This window comes from Cherax quadricarinatus, chromosome 58 (genome assembly GCF_038502225.1).
Source record: "Cherax quadricarinatus isolate ZL_2023a chromosome 58, ASM3850222v1, whole genome shotgun sequence".
NCBI classification, from domain to species: Eukaryota; Metazoa; Arthropoda; class Malacostraca; order Decapoda; family Parastacidae; genus Cherax; species Cherax quadricarinatus.
The window spans coordinates 20,083,287-20,105,156 of NC_091349.1; the positions used below are offsets into that span (position 1 = coordinate 20,083,287).

Genomic DNA, 21,870 nt, shown 5'->3' on the forward strand with positions numbered 1-21,870 from the left:
TGTTCAGAAACTGCTTGGAGATCACCATTCCTTCTGACTAACTTGAATGAGATGGCAAAGTCCAGTTTGATCAGGACCTTTTCATCTGATATGTTATTGGTGTATACTCGTGCAGCATGGGCAGCTGTTTCACAACCTTGAACGCCAAAACCGTGTTAGTTTCAGCATTGTGGCAGCCTCTTGACTCATTCTTCCTGCAGCCTTGGCGACAAGATGCTGAAGGGTGTTGCCAACTCCAATGGGTCTGATTCCTCTGTCCTTTTTCCAGAGAGCATATAGTGAGGCACCAAAGAAAAAGAGTCTAATGACCTTTGGGACAATGTCAGCCAGGTACACATTGGAAAATTTGGTGATTTCAGACAACAGCCTCTCTGACACATCAACAAGTGCTGGACTGAACAGTTTGGTGGCCTTAAAACGAGTAAAACCCCCTGCTGAACCCTGTGGAAATGACATAGCGGCTGTAGGGTTAAATATTCTTCACCTGCTCCACTGTCAGGGAGGTCAATGCTGGTACTGGGAGATCTAGGTGTATATTTGTAGTTCAGTGCTTGTGCTATAATGACATCTTAAGGAGCGATGGAATCCTCCCTTGTTATAAGCCTGAGTGCCCTAGTAGTATTGCGCTCTTCATTTTTTTTTTTTGCTAATTTGGGCTCAGATTTTTGAGGTATCAGGTGTTTGTCGCCCTAGAGGGAAGACCGATGAGGTTGTCCTCTGTAGGGAATACATTTATTGCCCTTAGAACAAATGTAGCTAGGGACTTTTCCCTCCTGGGTGGGACAGCCAGACAGGCATATATATATATATATATATATATATATATATATATATATATATATATATATATATATATATATATATATATATATATATATATATATTTCGGCCGTTTCCCACCAAGGCAGGGTGGCCCGAAAAGAAAACCTTTCATCAGCCACTTCATCACTGTCTTGCCAGAGGCATGCCCACACTACAGCTATAAAACTGCAACATTAACACCCCTCCTTCAGAGTGCAGATACTGTACTTCACATCTCTAGGACTCAAATCCAGCCTGCCGGTTTCCTTGAACCCTTCCATAAATTTTATCTTGCTCACACTCCAACAGCACGTCAAGTTCTAAAAACGATTTGTCTCTATTTGCTTCTAACACGCTCGCACATGCTTACTGGAAGTCCATGCCTCTCGCACGCAAAACTTCCTTTACCCTCTCCCTCTAACCATTCTTAGGCCGACCGCTACCCCACCTTCCCTTCACTATAGATTTATACATTCTCAAAGTCATTCTGTTTTGTTCCACCCTCTTTACATGTCTGAACCTTGTTGCAACATTCACCGCCCATGTCTCACACTTATGCAAGAGCGTTGGTGTAACTATACTCTCATACATTCCTCTCTTTGCTTCCACGGACAAAGTTCTTTGTCTCAACAGATTTTAATTCCGCCACTCACGTTTTCCCCCTCATCAATTCTTTCGTGATAAATGGTTTATAAAACTGACAATTTGAAGATTAAGACACTTATGCAACATATGGGAATCTTTAGTAAGGAAACGTTTTGCCGCACCATGGCTTCATCAGTCCAATACAAAGCAGAAACGGGTAAGGAGAGGAGGAGTTTGAGGTAATCAGTACCTCAGCCTGGAATCGACGTGTTCAATAAATCATTCTTGTAGAAAGTGCAACATATGGCCGGAAAAGTGGCATTGGAATCTTGTCCAGTTCTAATGCTATATTTATGTTGTTTTAATCTTAGTTCGAGATTTTTACCAGTTTGACCGTAATAAACTTTATCGCAAATTTTACAAGGAATCTTATAGACACATCCATCAGCATTTTGGGGGGAATTCTTAATCAAAAGTTTTTTTACTGTATCAAGATTTTTGAATACAACTTTAATATTAAAAGTCTTAAGAAGAGAAGGCATATCAACCAAGTTTTCATGGTAAGGGAGAACCAACATATTTTTAGTTGAATAAGGCTGGTTGCCCTTTTTTGGATTATAAAAAGTGTTCCTAGCAACTTTAAAAGATTTATCAATTACATTTCTTGGGTATTTTAAATCATTACCTATTTCATAAATTTTGGATATTTCCTCATCTATGAACTCAGGACTACAAATTCGTAAAGCTCTCAAAAACATTGATGAGAAAACAGACAGTTTGACTCTATCCTCGCATCAAGATAGAGTCAAACTGTCTGTTTTCTCATCAATGTTTTTGAGAGCTTTACGAATTTGTAGTCCTGAGTTCATAGATGAGGAAATATCCAAAATTTATGAAATAGGTAATGATTTAAAATACCCAAGAAATGTAATTGATAAATCTTTTAAAGTTGCTAGGAACACTTTTTATAATCCAAAAAAGGGCAACCAGCCTTATTCAACTAAAAATATGTTGGTTCTCCCTTACCATGAAAACTTGGTTGATATGCCTTCTCTTCTTAAGACTTTTAATATTAAAGTTGTATTCAAAAATCTTGATACAGTAAAAAAACTTTTGATTAAGAATTCCCCCCAAAATGCTGATGGATGTGTCTATAAGATTCCTTGTAAAATTTGCGATAAAGTTTATTACGGTCAAACTGGTAAAAATCTCGAACTAAGATTAAAACAACATAAATATAGCATTAGAACTGGACAAGATTCCAATGCTCTATTTATTCATGTAAGAGATTTTAACCATCCAATTGATTTTCAAAAAGTTGAGAAAGTAGTATCAAGCAAGTCCATGGTCGACAGGAATATAACTGAATCTTGTTTCATAAAAAGCAGTTTTGACAATAATATGAATATTTCCTTTGGTTTATATAAATTAGATCCATTTATAATTCATAGAATTTGGGTAGAATTTAATAATACACTGGACAAATAAATAGCTTGGGGGTGAGTTTTGCAAAGGACCTATCCAAGTTGGCTTGCCGCGCGTCACGTGTTTAACCGTTGTGGGATCTGATAGTGAGGTGCTGGCCGACCCCTTATATAGCTTCCTTGGATGCTTCACTTTCATAGTTCCTTGATAATGTGAGTAGTCACGAAAGCGCTTGGAATTTCTCTATTCTTTCAGAGTGGTTGTTTTGCACATTTTGAAATCACCTGTTTACTGTGATCTTATTGCATATATATATATATATATATATATATATATATATATATATATATATATATATATGTATATGTATATATATATATATATATATATATATATATATATATATATATATATATATATATATATATATATATATATATATATATCTTAAGTGGGCGAGGGGCTTTTACTTCCAGCAAGCGTGCGTGACCGTGTTAGATAGAAGTGAATGGAGGCGAATGGTACTTGGGACCTGACGATCTGTTGGAGTGTGAGCAGGGTACTATTTAGTGAAGGGATTCAGGGAAACCGGTTATTTTCATGTAGTCGGACTTGAGTCCTGAAAATGGGAAGTACAATGCCTGCACTTTAAAGGAGGGGTTTGGGATATTGGCATTTTGGAGGGATATGTTGTGTATCTTTATACGTATATGCTTCTAAACTGTTGTGTTCTGAGCACCTCTGCAAAAACAGTGATAATGTGTGAATGTGGTGAAAGTGTTGAATGATGATGAAAGTGTTTTCTTTTTGGGGATTTTCTTTCTTTTTTGAGTCACCCTGCCTCGGTGGGAGACGGCCGACTTGTTGAAAAAAAAAAATATGTATGTATATATATATATATATATATATATATATATATATATATATATATATATATATATATATATATATATATATATATACATATATATATATATATATATATATATATATATATATATATATATATATATATATATATATATATATATATATATATATGTAAAGCTGGACAATTAGCAAGAACTCATTTAAAATTAAGTCCTTTCTAAAATTTTCTCTTATACGTTTAAAGATATATATTTTTCATTAATGTTAATGCAAAAATTTTTAATTTTGCACCAAAAGAATCTTAGAAAAATAATCTAACCTTATTATAGCAAGCACAATTTATTTTAGCCTAATCCAACTAAATATATTTTAGATACGTTTACAATAATTTACTACTAAACAAACACAATGAAATATATTTTTTTCGTTAGGTTCAGAATGATTTTTGCGAAATTATTGCATACACAAATTTTCGCTTGTCTTATATGGCAAGATGAGCGTTGCTATTTAATTAACCCTTAAACGGTCCAAACAGATCGACGTTCAAATTCGTAATGCTACAAAAGTAGATCTACATTTTTTGCATATTTTCAAATATAACAAAAAAAATGTAGATAAAAGTTTTTTTTACACGTTTTCACATGTAAAACAAAAAAAAAAATCTAAATTTTTTACATACTTTCAGATGCTGAAAAAACGTATATATACGTTTGGACCATTTAAGGATTAAGCCAAGTTCGCAAGTTTTACATAAGATCACAGTAAACAGATGATTTTAAAATATGCAAAACAACCACTGTGAAAGAGTATTGAAATTCCAAGCGCTTTCGTGACTACTCACATTGTCAAGGAACTATAAAAGCAATACGTCAAAGGAAGGCAATTAAAGAGCTTAGACTACACCTCACAGTCAACCCCCACAACAAAGAAACACCTGACGCGCGACAATACCGGACTCATAAGAAAAGAGGAACACTGCAGTAGGTCCGCTGGTCTAACTAGACAGGTCCTCACGACATCCCACTAACAAAATATTCTACCCAAGAAATAAGGTTTATTATTTGTCCAATGTATTATTAAACTCTAACCAAATTTTATTAATTATAAATGAGTCTAATTTATATAAACCTAAGGAAATATTCATATTATTTTCAAAACTGCTTTTTATGAAACAAGATTCAATTATATTTCTGTCAACAATGGACTTGCTTGATACAACTTTCTCAAATTTTTGAAAATCAATTGGATGGTAAAAATCCCTCACATGAATAAATAGAGCATTGGAATCTTGTCCAATTCTATTGCTATATTTATGTTGTTTTAATTTAAGTTCGAGATTTTTACCAGTTTGACCGTAATAAACTTTATCACAAATTTTACAAGGAATCTTATAGACGCATCCGTCAGCATTTTGGGGGGAATTCTTTATCAAAAGTGTTTTTTACTGTATCAAGATTTTTAAATACAACTTTAATATTAAAAGTCTTAAGAAGAGAAGGCATATCAACCAAGTTTTCATGGTAAGGGAGAACCAACATATTTTCAGTTGAATAAGGTTGGTTGTCCCTTTTTGGGTTGTAAAAAGTATTTCTAGCAATTTTAAATGATTTATCAATTACATTTCTCGGGTATTTCAGATAAATGGCTATTTCATAAATTTTGGATATTTCTTCATCTGTGAACTCTGAACTACAAATTCGTAAAGCTCTCAAAAACATTGATGAGAAAACAGACAGTTTAACTCTATATTGATGGGAAGAATAATAGTGTACATAGGAACAGTTATTTGTAGGTTTTCTGTAAATTTTATATTTGAATTAATTATTACTCTTAATAATTAAAACATCTAGAAAAGGCAATGAGTTATTTTCCTCAAACTCAACAGTAAAGTTTATAGAATGGGCTAAGCTATTTAATTTGCCAAGGAAATGGTGTATATCTACATTCTTGGGCATAAGACATAAAATATCATCAACATATCTGAACCATTTTGCCCTATTAGGGAGGATTGTGTTAAGCAATCTTGTTTCAAAAAATTCCATGTATAGATTACTAAGAACAGGTGAAAGAGGATTTCCCATTGCCACACCAAATTTCTGAGTGTAAAACTTATCATTAAATACAAATTTTGCATCAACAATGCAAAGTTTAATAAGTTTAATGATAGTAGGAACTGGCAATGGTAAATCATAATTAACGAGTTCTTCAGATAAGAAACTTAATACATCATGAACAGGAACTTTCGTAAACAAGGAAGTAACATCAAAACTAACCATGTTAAAATCATTTAAGTCAGTCAAGGAGCTTAATTTATCAACTAAATCTAAGTTGCTTTCAACATTAAAGTTAGAAATTTTACCAACAATAGGGCTCAAAATGTTAACAAGCCATTTGGACATTTTGAGCCCTATTTAATTTAATATAATTTACAGAAAACCTACAAATAACTGTTCCTATGTACACTATTATTCTTCCCATAAAGATAGAGTTAAACTGTCTGTTTTCTCATCAATGTTTTTGAGAGCTTTACGTATTTGTAGTCCAGAGTTCACAGATGAAGAAATATCCAAAATTTATAAAATAGCCATTGATCTGAAATACCCGAGAAATGAAATTGATAAATCATTTAAAATTGCTAGAAATACTTTTTACAACCCAAAAAGGGACAACCAACCTTATTCAGCTAAAAATATGTTGGTTCTCCCTTACCATGAAAACTTGGTTGATATGCCTTCTCTTCTTAAGACTTTTAATATTAAAGTTGTATTTAAAAATCTTGATACAGTAAAAAAACTTTTGATAAAGAATTCCCCCCAAAATGATGACGGATGTATCTACAAGATTCCTTGTAAAATTTGCGATAAAGTTTATTACGGTTAAACTGGTAAAAATCTCGAACTTAGAATAAAGCAACATAAATATAGCATTAGACCTGGACAAGATTCCAATGCTCTATTTATTCATGTGAGAGATTTTAACCATCCAATTGATTTTCAAAAATTTGAGAAAGTTGTATCAAGCAAGTCCATGGTTGACAGAAATATAATTGATTCTTGTTTCATAAAAAGCAGTTTTGAAAATAATATGAATATTTCCTTAGGTTATACAAATTAGACTCATTTATAATTAATAAACTTTGGTTAGAGTTTAATAATACATTGGACAAATAATAAACTTTATTTCTTGGGTAGAATATTTTGTTAGTGGGATGTCGTGAGGACCTGTCTAGTTGGACCAGCGGACCTACTGCAGTGTTTCTCTTTTCTTATGAGTCCGGTATTGTCGCGCATCAGGTGTTTCTTTGTTGTGGGGGTTGACTGTGAGGTGTAGTCTAAGCCCTTTAATTGCCTTCCTTTGATGTATTACTTTCATAGTTCCTTGACAATGTGAGTAGTCACGAAAGCACTTGGAATTTCACTACTCTTTCAAAGTGGTTGTTTTGCATATATATATATATATATATATATATATATATATATATATATATATATATATATATATATATATATATATATATATATATATAGATAAATATATATGTCGTGCCGAATATGTAACACTGGTCAATTAGCAAGATCTTATTTAAAATTAAGTCCTTTCTAAAATTTTCTCTTATACGTTTAAAGATATATATATTTTTAAAGATATATTTGTGTTGTGTGAAGGACCTGTCTAGTTGGGCCAGCAGGCCTACTGCAGTGCTCAGGTGTCAGGTGTTGCTTTGTTGTGGGATGTAATAGTGAGGTGTGGTCTAGACCCTTTATATGCCTTCCTTTGTTGCATTACTTTTATTGTTCCTTGATAATGTGAGTAGTCACGAAAGTGCTTGGAATTTCTCTATTCTTTCACAGTGGTTGTTTTGCATATTCTGAAATCACTTGTTTACTGTGATCTTATTGCATATATATATATATATATATATATATATATATATATATATATATATATATATATATATATATATATATATATATATATATATATATATATACGTCGTGCCGAATAGGCAGAACTTGCGATCTTGGCTTAAATAGCAACACTCATCTTGCCATACAGGACAAGCGAAAATTTGTGTATGCAATAATTTCGCCAAAATCATTCTGAACCTAGCGAAAAAAATATATTTCATTGTGTTTGTTTAGTATTAAACTATTGTAAACAAATCTAAAATATATTTAGTTGGGTTAAGCTAAAATAAATTGTTCTTGTTATAATAAGGTTAGGTAAGCTTTCTAAGATTCTTTTGGTGCAAAATTAAAAATTTTTACATTAACATTAATGAAAAAAATATATATATAAGAGAAAATTTTAGAAAGGACTTTTTTAAATAAGTTCGTGCTAATTGACCAGAGATTCGGCAAATTTTAGAAAGGACTTAATTTTAAATAAGTTCGTGCTAATTGACCAGTTTTACATATTCGGCACGACATATATATATATATATATATATATATATATATATATATATATATATATATATATATATATATATATATATATAGATGTGGTCTACCTCTGGTGTAAATTGTGGGACCCATAGCCTCGGAGAAGTGGATAAAAAGGCTTCAAGGAAGAATATTTGGATTTCTTCCTGAAGCCATTTGAATATTCCACTTCCCCTACCACCCCATCTTTTCATTCTTTTTTACCAATAGGTATATTTTATTACATAATATGGCACAAAAGGTTTAAGAGATACATTGTTGATGTAAAGATGGCATATACAGTACATTAGGTTTGAGAGATACACGTCTAGACGTCTAGTGCATATTGCTACGTGTTTGTCACTGATTATGTGGAAATCTCATCCACCTACTCAGAGTTGGGGCGCATGCCCCTCTGAACAGCAGCACTGCATCGCTTGAACAGAAAACTAGCTTTCCTGGGATCCTTAGTTTCCCTGATAAGTCTTTTGCCCAGCTCCTTAAGGAAATTAGATGCACTCTTTTCCCATGAGCCAAGGGTCTCTGAGTCTATGGGAACAAACACATAATGATGGGCAAGTTCTCCATATTTTCTAGACATTTCTGACTCCCACAAGCTGGCGGCTGCCCCTCCTTCCTCCCCGGTGTATTGGAGATAGGTATTAGCCAAGGTAGATGCACATGTGCAGTCCCACACCACCTGCTTACCATCTGTCCAGGCTTGAAGTGTGATACCATCTGGATGCTGCTGGCTGCCATCAGATCTTCATAGTTGGGGTGACTCCCTTACTGCTTGGCATCGGGCTGCTGTGAGGCTCCTTGTGATAATGTTACTGACCTTTTCATATCTTGTGATCTTTCCCTAGGGTTTATGGCACACAAGACCATAGTACCCGAATTGGTCTGCTGCTTCACTGCCACAAATACATCTGTGTTCGGCAAGTATAGGGACGGCAAGTCAAAGGGCAACACCAATGAGGATGGTCTGTGGGTTGAGGTGTGCACCAAGGCTGGAGTTGGGAACAGCTAACAGAAAGTCCCCTGCATGAGGAGCTCTCACTGCCAGGAGGTGGGCTCTATCCTTCCTTGACACACTCTGAAGCATTGTTGAGGCTATATTCTCCACTATCAGGCCATCCCTGTGCGACTGTTTGTAGTTGTTGCAGAGAGCAGGTCTAGCTTCAGAGCCCATTACATTATCCCAGATCCTGGCTCTGTCAATGAACTTTTGGTCCTGGATCCCAATCTTGTCGCTAAGATGCTCAGGGAGAATCGCTGCTACAAGCCCTCTTGATGCAATGCATGAGGACAGAAGAGCATGCGCGCTCAATGACTACGTCATCAGCATCTGGCAACTTGTCATCGCCCCACTCAGCGCAAGTACTGCTCACCTATTGTGGTTGCATGTTGTCAGATCTGGTCTCTGCATCACTGTTAGATACTAGTCACTCACTCCTGCAAGCTGTTACCAGAATTAGAGTAGAAATAGCATAGATAAGGTGGAGACAGGGTTGACGAAAGTGTGAGGAGGGAAGCGGTCTAGCGAAGGGTAACGTCAGACACTTGTAGAAGTTGAGAGAAGCTAAATTTTACAACCTAGTTACTTTCCATATTTTATAAGTAGAATTGATAAGTGCTCGAATTGCTACTGGTAAGCTTTAGAATTTGTGGAAAATTTTTGATTTTCCGAAGCTATAGCACCTAATAGGTGTTTAATGTGTCGATATGAGTCAAAAATGTATTTGACAATAGGGTAGAACCAAGAGTTCCCTTTGCGCATGCGCGGATGTGCGGGGGTATAGGTCGACTCGGGCCATGGGGGAGGCGGGAGTGTTTTGAATGTGGTGAGGAGGCTGGGAAAGCATGGAACCAGGAAATTGGCATTCACGGCGGCCTAAGGATTAATATAGGCCTCATTTCATAATAGGAAGTGTCGTAACTGTTCCTGGTGAAGAGTGAGGGAACGTGATTTATGGGACCACCGTAAAAAGGTGGTAAAATTAGTGAATAATGGTTTGACCGGGTGTGACTGGTGCACGGCCATGGTGTGTGTCCAGGGGAAATACCCGTGTGTTAATCCTCGCTCATCGGCCTCAGATCTTAATGGAGTGACCTCTAATGTGTATAATAATTATGAGACGTTAAATCGTCTTGTGAATGGTAATGTAATCAGTGATAATAACATTGAGTTAAGAGAATGCGGGATGTGAAATAGATCGCCCTGCTCGGAGTGAATGTGTGATTCTCGTACCGAGGATAGTGAAGCTTTATGGAAGCACGACTTCTAAACCGGGACAAACCGACGGGTACCTCGTCCTGCTGGAATAAGAACCGTGTCGGTGTAGCAGGACATCAAAATGAGATGGTGAATGGAGGAAATAAGGAGTATCAATCACCCACAGTTAAGTAACCCTTCTAGTTATAACAGACTGATACTGGCCAGTTAGGTATGTTTTAATTGGATGGGTTATGAGTGATCCAGCTACATCAAATGACCACCAGAGAATATCTGGTAAGTGGAGAGATTATGTACAAGTGTTTTTCCTTGATGGATATATCCATGTGTAACCTCCCCCCCCCTTCATTCAGCTACCCTAATATAATCTATACAGTCTACAATTAATTAGTAGCACCGTACTTGTGGGTGCTATCCAATCCATACTGGTCTCAGATAGATATGGATAAGATTGTGAGGTCGAAGGAACCACTTGCCGTGACCAGGGGTGGTTAAGTTTTCTCACATGTCTACACGGGGTGACTACGGTAAACAATATGGTTGTCTCCCAATGAGTTTACTTGTAAGCATGTAATGTTGAAGTACATAAAGGTAATCACCCCTAGAAAATTTTCCATATCTGCCCGCTGGTCCTTCCTGAACCGGATGCAATCAGTGAAAAAATTAATTGAATTAATTACTTAATAATTAAGTGACTGATTGAAGGAAGTGGGTGTAGGGTGCACAAGTTTAATCGATCGTGTGATGGATGATAATTAGCCCAATAAATTGCTAGCACATGGGTGGCTAGGATTTATACAAGAGTAAAGTGCAAGAATTACTCTTATAAGGCGCCTACTTAAGTTGTACAATCAGTGATTAATAATTCTCTAACCATGACTGGATCTAATGGAGTTAATGTGGCTGACAAGTCCGTGAATTTTAGAGTAATGAAAGCATCATTACAGGCTATTAAAAGCCATGTGACGAAGGCATTTAATTTAGTGAATCAAAGAACCGTGAACCTTAATGAATTAAAGTTATATTTAGATGTTTTAGAGAGTAGATTTGATTGGTACAAATTGTGGTTTAAAGACTGTGAAAGAGATCTGCTGGAGAATTGTGCAGATGGAATGGAAATGAATGTTTTAATTAATCAACATTACGAATTGGAAGAAAAACTGTCTTGTAAAAGTAAGGCTTTGAATAAATTAAAGGGTGTAAGCCAGGCAGTTGGTCAACCTATTAATGCAAAGGGTGGGTTTGCCAAAACCTCCAGAGTACGGTCTGGAGGAAATCAGACTAGGTCGGCAGGAATTAATTGTTCAATTGCAGACCAGTCAGCCAAACAGTTCTAAGGATATAACACATAATGACTCTGAAGTATCTGTCAAGTCGCAAAAGGGAAAAATAATCCCAGTGGTAATAATCATAGTTAAGAGTTAAATAGGCACATATCAAGTCAGGAATCAGTAATAGTGGTTCCTCACATCAAGGTAAGAGGAATAAGTACCTCAGTAAGTGTAACCCAGTTAATAAGAGGTCAGGCAAGGAAAAGAGAGACTGCCTCTTCTGCAAGGGTACTCATTTCACTAAAAAGTGTAATGCCTATAATTCATGGGATATTAAAGTGGAAAGAATGAAAGAACTTGACAGATTTATCAGATGTCTAGAAAATCATAATGTAAAGGATTGTCATACCAAATTGAACAGTTGCTATCAATGCAACAAGGGAAGGCACCATACAGTTATGTGCAGGGTTGTATGTGATTCTTATAATAATGGTGACAATAATGATAATGTTAATAACCCTGACACTACAGTGACTGATGTAAAGGTTGCAGCTAATGGCAATAATGATGGCCTAGCTGAGGTAGCCTTGCCGGCGTTGGATGTAATAATTCAGGATAAAGGGCATAAATCCAAAAGCATGCGGCGTCACTCTCCTCAACACTGGTACGGGCCGTGTAATATATGGCAGACTACCGCCTAGTAATAATGACTAGAAGTAGTGAATACAGTCACGGTGTCTTGCTCATAAAAGGTCAACCCAGTACAAGTATTCTTCTGATGTTGAACCAGTCTAATTTGTGGGAGCTGGACAGCATAGGGATTAATATAAATGAGGAAAGTCCAAATGATTCCTTTACTCAGGAACAATACCTGAAGGATGTTAAATTTGAATCTGGACATTACTGGGTGCGACTTCCGTGGAAGCTCAACCGTCCAGAATTATCTACTAATTATAGGATGGCGTATGGACAGTTGACAGGCCCAGCTCTGCGAACTGAGCAAGACACCAAAATTGTTGACTGCTTATAATGATATAATTAATAAACAGTTAAATAATAAATTGTTCTTACTTCAGGCGACGATAAATGCACACCTTAAGTGCACAGGTGGTTCACTGAACGAAGTAATTGGGTAAATAATCTTATGTGGACAATTTCCGGGTGTGACGTCAACTGAAGAGGAACTAATGAGGATATGTGAAGGGGTTAATGAAATAATGCAGTAATGTGCTGGGGCTGACTTGGGATACTGAGAGAGACTTGTTATTGTTAAAGTCTCATAATTCCAGTATGCCCAATAAATTAATCCAGGGAGCATAGGCTTGTGCCCCTGAGAAAATGGAACACTAATTAGTCCATTTTGAGGGATCAATAAATATGGATGGCCATGGAGTTGGTGCCTATATACAGTAATGTGCTGGGGCTGACTTGGGATACTGAGAGAGACTTGTTATTGTTAAAGTCTCATAATTCCAGTATGCCCAATAAATTAATCCAGGGAGCATAGGCTTATGCCCCTGAGAGAATGGAACACTAATTAGTCCATTTTGAGGGATCAATAAATATGGATGGCCATGGAGTTGGTGCCTATATGCAGTAATGTGCTGGGGCTGACTTGGGATACTGAGAGAGACTTGTTATTGTTAAAGTCTCATAATTCCAGTATGCCCAACAAATTAGCCCCGAGAGCATAGACTTAGTGTCACACCTTACAATAAGAGGGAAATTGTTAATACCAGAAGCATGGAGGCTTGAGTGTGCTTTGGATGGAGCCCTACCTGAGGAGTTAACAGGTGGAAAGAATTAATGGGTGATTATGTAAATACCAATGTTGGAGTTCCCAAGCCAGGTGGCCAGTGAAGATGGGAAAATTGTACTCCACATTATGTAAGTCGTCTAGCAACGACCTCTGCCCGGCCGCAGTGTGGAAAATTTTTGATTTTCCGAAGCTATAGCGCCTAATAGGTGTTTAATGTGTCGATATGAGTCAAAAATGTATTTGACAATAGGGTGGAACCAAGAGTTCCCTTTGCACATGCGCGGATGTGTGGGGGTATAGGTCAACTCGGGCCATGGGGGAGGCGGGAGTGTTTTGAATGTGGTGAGGAGGCTGGGAAAGCATGGAACCAGGAAATTGGCATTCACGGCAGCCTATGGATTAATATACGCCTCATTTCATAATAGGAAGTGTCGTAACTGTTCCTGGTGAAGAGTGAGGGAACGTGATTTACGGGACCACCGTAAAAAGGTGGTAAAATTAGTGAATAATGGTTTGACCGGGTGTGACAGGTGCACGGCCATGGTGTGTGTCCAGGGGAAATACCCGTGTGTTAATCCTCGCTCATCGGCCTCAGATCTTAATGGAGTGACCTCTAATGTGTATAATAATTATGAGACGTTAAATCGTCTTGTGAATGGTAATGTAATCAGTGATAATAACATTGAGTTAAGAGAATGCGGGATGTGAAATAGATCGCCCTGCTCGGAGTGAATGTGTGATTCTCGTACCGAGGATAGTGAAGCTTTATGGAAGCACGACTTCTAAACCGGGACAAACCGACGGGTACCTCGTCCTGCTGGAATAAGAACCGTGTCGGTGTAGCAGGACATCGAAATGAGATGGTGAATGGAGGAAATAAGGAGTATCAATCACCCACAGTTAAGTAACCCTTCTAGTTATAACAGACTGATACTGGCCAGTTAGGTATGTTTTAATTGGATGGGTTATGAGTGATCCAGCTACATCAAATGACCACCAGAGAATATCTGGTAAGTGGAGAGATTATGTACAAGTGTTTTTCCTTGATGGATATATCCATGTGAAACCTCCCCCCCCTTCATTCAGCTACCCTAATATAATCTATACAGTCCACAATTAATTAGTAGCACCATACTTGTGGGTGCTATCCAATCCATACTGGTCTCGGATAGATATGGATAAGATTGTGAGGTCGAAGGAACCACTTGTCGTGACCAGGGGTGGTTAAGTTTTCTCACATGTCTACACGGGGTGACTACGGTAAACAATATGGTTGTCTCCCAATGAGTTTACTTGTAAGCATGTAATGTTGAAGTACATAAAGGTAATCACCCCTAGAAAATTTTCCATAGAATTACTGGTATTACTACTGGTACTTATTATCAGTATGAATACTTAGAAGTGAGGGCACACACACACATACACACATACACCAGGCCTAGTGTCTAATCGACATGTGCCTAGGACAAAATGGTAACTAACACACACGTACACGAGAGTGGAGTAACAGTCACCCCTCAACCGCATACCACCTACCTCCCCCTACCCACCACTGAACATCCGGTCCAGCTCTCTCTCTCTCTCTCTCTCTCTCTCTCTCTCTCTCTCTCTCTACCTTTCTCTCTCTCCCTCTCTTTCCATCTTTCCCCTCCCTCTGCTCTGTCTCTAATTCTTCTTTTCTATCTTCTCTCTCCACCTCTCGTCTTCTCTCTCCCCTCCTCACACACAACTTCCATTCATCTTCCTTTCCCTCCCTTGGCCTCCCCTAACTCCCCTCCCTTCCCACTCATTATCCCTAGCCTCCTTCCCAGCATTCTCTCTCCCTCTCTATCTATCCCTCTCTCTCCCTCCCTCCCTCTCACACACAAGCTCCTTTCCGTGGTAAAAAAAAAAAAATGGGTAACCCAAGAGGGTGGAGACCCAGGGGTCTGGTGGTCGAACCCAAGAGGGAGGGACCTGGGAAGGAAGAATGAGAGGTAGAGCTCACAAAAATGGAGAAAGAGTGGGGAAGGAAGCTAGCTGAGTTCGGCAGGGTAATGGAGGAGAGGATAGCTGAAGAGAGCCGTTTACTGGCTGGATTGTGTTTATATATTTTGTCACTGAAGTTTTTAATGTTCTTATAAAAGTATAAGAGATTTGACACTGAGTATACTAATGTGAAAGTGGCAGGTTTTCACGGGGGGGGGGGAGTATAAGCATTACTGAGCAGGTATCTATATTTTTTTTTATACGACCATCTGTTCATGTGAAGCGCAGTACGTAGAAGCAATGTTCGATTTGAGTGAAGTCAGTTCTGATGTCATTATATATGTGCTTCTTTCAGTAGTTTGTGTAGTCACAGTTGATTATTGCTCACTGCCTGTATCTTGTTACATATTAATTTATGTACCCATATATTTTGTACCTGAGTTTTAATTTATTAAATAAAAAAACTAGGTATACCTTATATATATATATACGTATATATATATATATATATATATATATATATATATATATATATATATATATATATATATATATATATATATATATATATATATATATACTTACATACATATATATATATATATATATATATATATATGTCGTGCCGAATATGTAAAACTGGTCAATTAGCAAGAACTCATTTAAAATTAAGTCCTTTCCAAAATTTTCTTTTATACGTTTAAAGATATATTTTTTTCATTAATGTTAATGTAAAAAAATTTAATTTTGCTCCAAAAGAATCTTAGAAAACTTACCTAACCTTATTATAACAAGAACAATTTATTTTAGCCTAACCCAACTAAATATATTTTAGATTTGTTTACAATAATTTAATACTAAATAAACACTGTGAAATATATTTTTTTCGTTAGGTTCAGAATTATTTTGGCGAAATTATTGCATACACAAATTTTCGCTTGTCCTATATGGCAAGATGAGCGTTGCTATTTAAGCCAAGATCGCAAGTTCTGCCTATTCGGCACGACATATATATATATATATATATATATATATATATATATATATATATATATATATATATATATATATATATGTCGTGCCGAATGTGTAAAACTGGTCAATTAGCAAGAACTCATTTAAAATTAATTCCTTTCTGAAATTTTCTCTTATACGTTTAAAGATATATATTTTTCATTAATGTTAATGTAAAAATTTATAATTTTGCACCAAAAGAATCTTAGAAAACTTACCTAACCTTATTATAACAAGAGCAATTTATTTTAGCCTAACCCAACTAAATATATTTTAGATTTGTTTACAACAATTTAATATTAAACAAACCCAATGAAATATATTTTTTTCGTTAGGTTCAGAATGATTTTGGCGAAATTATTGCATACACAAATTTTCACTTGTCCTATATGGCAAGATGAGCCTTGCTATTTAAGCCAAGATCGCAAGTTCTGCCTATTCGGCACGACATATATATATATATATATATATATACCACGTATTCAAAGTGAAGCAATGTCAGGCTAAGCATTTCCCCATGTTTGAAGTGCTAAAACATATTTAAACACATCTAATATCTTAAGAAACTAACGTTAAACATTAATAGAAGTTAAAAATTGTTAAACATTAAAAGCAATTAATAAAACGAAAGAATAAACGTATCGTTGGCTCTTTTACGCCGCTGTTCAGGATGAGTGATCAGTTTTTCACCAACTTCAAGACACCATAAAATCTTAAGTTCTTATAATGTTTTTACTCATTTCATTCTTATTCGATTCAAATAATGAGTTATATCGAAATTTAAGATTTTTTTTTTTTTTTTGGGGGGGGGGATGTTACAGTTTAATGGTTGATCTTCTTTGGTCACAAGGGGTTCTTCCTCCTCCATGGAAAACTGCCGTTGTTTTGCCCTTTCATAAACTGGATATTTCAGACCATGATGCCCCCACTATTGACCCATTGCTCCTACTAGTGCAGTTTGCAAATTTCTGGAATGCCTGGTGAATAGACGTTAGGTGTGGTATTTGAAGATATAATTGTCTTTCCACTCGTCAATTAGGCATTCGTAATGGCCGATCCACTACTGACCCCTTACTCTGTTTTGATACCTATGTTAGTAATGCCTTTGCTAATAGGCACTTGGTTATCACAGTTTTTTTTATATAATTATTTTGAAAAAGCGATAAAATATCTTGGCCTAGGCTTATTGTCCAGGCCTGCGAAGCAATCTGCCGCTTTTCTTTAAATATATCTTGTCTGAGAGACATTTCTGTGTCCGGGTTAATATGTTTTCCCATGACCATGTCCAGGCTGAAGATGTCCCTCAGGGTTCTTAGAACAACTCTTTTTCTATTTGATATCAATGACCTTTCCACTGTTCTGCCATTTAATATTTGGTCGTCACTTTATGTTGATGATTTTGCTATAGCTGGGAAGGAGCTGAGTGTCACCTAGTAGTAGCCTCTCTGCCGAATATTATCGACCATGTTTCACGCTGCGCTACTATTCATGGGTATAATTCTTTTGTTATTAATACACATCAAATTATTAAATTTACTAGACGCTCTGTTGTATCAAATCCCGCATTATATCTATATCGTTCCCATAACCCTGAACGAGATACAGTCAGGTTTTTCGGACTTCTGTTTGATCGACGGATCTCCTGGAAACTTCACATTACCTCCCTGAAAGCAACTTGTCATAGCCGGCTCAACTTCCTCAAAACCCTCGCCTATCTTTCTTGGGGGCTGATAAACGAACTCTCCTTCGTCTTCATTCTGCCATAATCTTATCGAAACTGGATTAAGGCTACTAAATATATTCAACAACCTCTCCCGCAACTCTTTCTAAACGTGATCCCATTCATCATCAGGGACTGAGTATGTGTCTAGGTGTTTTTCCTGTCTCCCTGGTCGAGAACCTATATTCAGGGGCGATCTTCGCACATCTTTAGCACATCCTGCCCTTCAGTGCTATATGATCCTTGTAGGTTTAATGCTTAGTTTTGAAGGAGGGGTGTTAATGTTGCAGTTTTATTACTGTAGTGTAAGCGCCCCTCTGGCAAGACAGTGGTGAAGTGAATGATGTTTAAAGTTTTTCTATTTCGGGCCACCCTGCCTTGATGGGAGACGGCTATGTGTTAATAATAATAAAAAATAATAAATATTAATAACATAAATAGAATAGCTACGGAAGACATATCGAGAAGATTTGATCATCTCATACCTGGAGTACCTGGAGTTTACCTCGAGAGAGTTCCGGGGGTCAACGCCCCCGCGGCCCGGTCTGTGACCAGGCCTCCCGGTGGATCAGAGCCTGATCAACCAGGCTGTTACTGCTGGCTGCACGCACACCAACGTACGAGCCACAGCCCGGCTGGCCAGGAACCGGCTTTAGGTGCTTGTCCAGTGCCAGCTTGAAGACTGCCAGGGGTCTGTTGGTAATCCCCCTTATGTATGCTGGGAGGCAGTTGAACAGTCTCGGGCCCCTGACACTTATTGTATGGTCTCTTAACGTGCTAGTGACACCCCTGCTTTTCATTGGGGGGATGTTGCATCGTCTGCCAAGTCTTTTGCTTTCGTAGTGAGTGATTTTCGTGTGCAAGTTCGGTACTAGTCCCTCTAGGATTTTCCAGGTGTATATAATCATGTATCTCTCCCGCCGGCGTTCCAGGGAATACAGGTTTAGGAACCTCAAGCGCTCCCAGTAATTGAGGTGTTTTATCTCCGTTATGCGTGAAGGTTCTCTGTACATTTTCTAGGTCAGCAATTTCACCTGCCTTGAAAGGTGCTGTTAGTGTGCAGCAATATTCCAGCCTAGATAGAACAAGTGACCTGAAGAGTGTCATGGGAGACAGATCTGCTCACCCGTGGTAAAATGAGCCTGAACACTGATAATGAGTGCACGTCAACTTAATGTAGTGTTGTAGAACACAGGCTCTGACTCGAGCAACCCGTTAATGAGACGGTGGACCAGATGGCTGAGATGTTAGATACATGGAGGTAACGAGAAGACAGGAGAAGCGCCGCTACCAGAATGGCAGAGTCGCATATACGTTGGGTTGATTGCCACAGCACAGGAATCACTAACTTTTTGCCATATTTACAACAGCTCGTTAAATCTCTCAAAGTTCTGTTGGCTCATTCAAAATAGACAAGCAAGAGGGAGAAAAACACACAATGGATACCATCACTACAAGTGGTCCATTCACTCGATAAGCTTAAGGTTCAAAGATTGGTGAGAGAAAGTACAATGCCTAATTAACCAGGCTGTGATGGATATGTGGGGCAGTGGGCCACGAACAGCAACAGCCTGGTTGACCAAGCAAACAACAGACGAGCCTGGCCCATGGCTGAGCTTCAGGACTAGAAAAACTCTAGAAACTCATCAGAGGCATATCATGAGTAAAGTTAAAGGTATAAAACTAAGGTACCACAATATTAAGACAGGTAGCAACTACAAAAAAATTAGACTTGACTTCTTGGGTAACATTATTATTACTAAAGATTCGCCGGTATTCTCCCGGCCCGGGCCTTTTCCAAGTGGTGGCCCGGCCTTGGCTCCCTCTTCAGGGAGTGTCTGAGACCTAAGTCTCCCATGGGAGGAGGCACAAGTACCCCCTCATCTTTGGGACCAACTGTCCCCAGGCTTAGCCACAAGCTAGGCCTCTCTGGTCTGCCATCCCCGCCACAAGGGGACTAATGGGAATGACAGTCTTGTGAGCTACAAGCTCGGGCTCAGGCACCTACCCTGCCTTACCCTAGAAGGGCTGGGCATGGTGTCGATGTTGAAACAGGAAAATGTTCTCATACAACTTGTTGATATTCGTCAATTAGTGACGCAATTATAGTCTTACAATATATAAAATTAGATTAATTATTCGACAAAATTGTAGTATTAAATGATTCTCTAATGAAGTATATTTTGATAATAATAGTTATTAATGTACAATATTCTGAAATAATTTTTTCTCAGTCTCAGGCAAAATAGCCCAGAGTCCCTTTGATAAAGAAAGTGGGAAGTTGCGTGAAGATGCGGTACAGTTTATCCAAGATCGACTTGAATGGAAGAAGTGTCATCCTGTGAATCTAATAGTGGAACACAACCTTCTTCAGCTGCTCCAACACTCTTTAACAAAAGCGTGGCTCCGGTACAAATGGAAATCATTCGTATCTGTCATCTTCCTTTTCCTGCTCGTACTGGAGTTATTTTTTGTTATCTCTCTGACTGTCTTCATGGAAAGTACTAGGTAAGTAATATCATATGTATGATTCATTTTATCTTATATTTTGTGTTAGTTCCTCGTAGTGCTGTGGTTACCTCGTTTTCAGCTCATATACGATGTAAGATACTTGGAAAGTCTCCTAACACTTGCTGCCCCTGTTACCTAGCAGTTAATAGATACTTGATCATAAGACAACTGGGCATAAGAGGGACAAAATACCGACATATTGCAAAACCAAGACCCAGAGGAAATTTTTTTTATTTTTTATTTAAAAAACCAGTATACATACAATTTACATACAATAAGAACATACATCAGCGATTAACAATCAGGTTATATAAAGGAAAAACACAATCAAAACTTTCACATCAAAAGAGTATTAGACCAATACCCTGAACTAACCTTCACCACTCACCGCTTATATACAACTCAAAAACCCCAAAATTAAAACTGATCAAAACACTGCAATGTCCAAAACTAGTTATCCAGTGCGTTACTGGAAATGCAAATAATAACATGTGATAATATAAATGATAAACAAATATATGGAAAACCATGAAAAAAAAGAATACAAATATTTTACCTACAACTGTATCATAATCATCGTATAACAATCAGTTGTATGTATATTTTTTTTTCCTTTTTTTATATATATTTTATGTAAAAACTTCATGTGACAAAAGAACAGGTACAGAAAATCGTAATTAATGAGTAACACAAAAGTTTTCAGTTTACAGTCCAAGAGGTAGGTACATATTTATGACATGGAATCAAGTGTAATTATTATTATAATCAAGAGGAAGCGCTAAACCAAAAGGGAATCAGTTGTAAGTTCCTAACTACCATGTACAATCAGTATTAACACCCATATGTTTATGGGCCATAAGGTTGAATGTGGGATTACTTCGACTTACCCCCACTGTCGAAATACTGTTCCCCTTCACACCATACACATGTTACCTATCATCAAATCCATTGAAAACTTTAAATAGGAGTCTAGAGATAACTACTTAACATGATAAAATCGTAAGTAGTTGAAACATTTTGTCATCCTTCAGAAAATTAACGACAAACCCCATGAGGTGGTCGTTTCACAAAAAGGAGACCCAAAAACAATATTTCTCTTGCACACCAATTAGGATGCTTAAAATTAACCCCTAAAAAGACAAATAAAACACTATACTAATGATGCTGACATCAGCACGTCGATTGTGTGCTACATGTCATGAACAATACCTACGATAACACTTGGGAAAGACCCACATAGACTTCGCTACGTCACCAAAAAAAACATTAGCAAAAAAATACAAACT

General features: G+C 37.2%; 1 protein-coding gene across 1 annotated transcript in view; it reads left to right on the top strand.

Moving 5' to 3' along the window:
* The window catches only part of LOC128697991 (serine/threonine-protein phosphatase 6 regulatory ankyrin repeat subunit A), a 75,932-nt gene that overhangs the window by 23,157 nt on the left and 30,905 nt on the right, over nt 1-21,870 (top strand). The window contains exon 3 of the mRNA XM_053789977.2: nt 20,308-20,581. Coding sequence (XP_053645952.2) covers nt 20,308-20,581 — 274 coding nt within the window. The remainder of the gene's footprint in view (nt 1-20,307; nt 20,582-21,870) is intronic.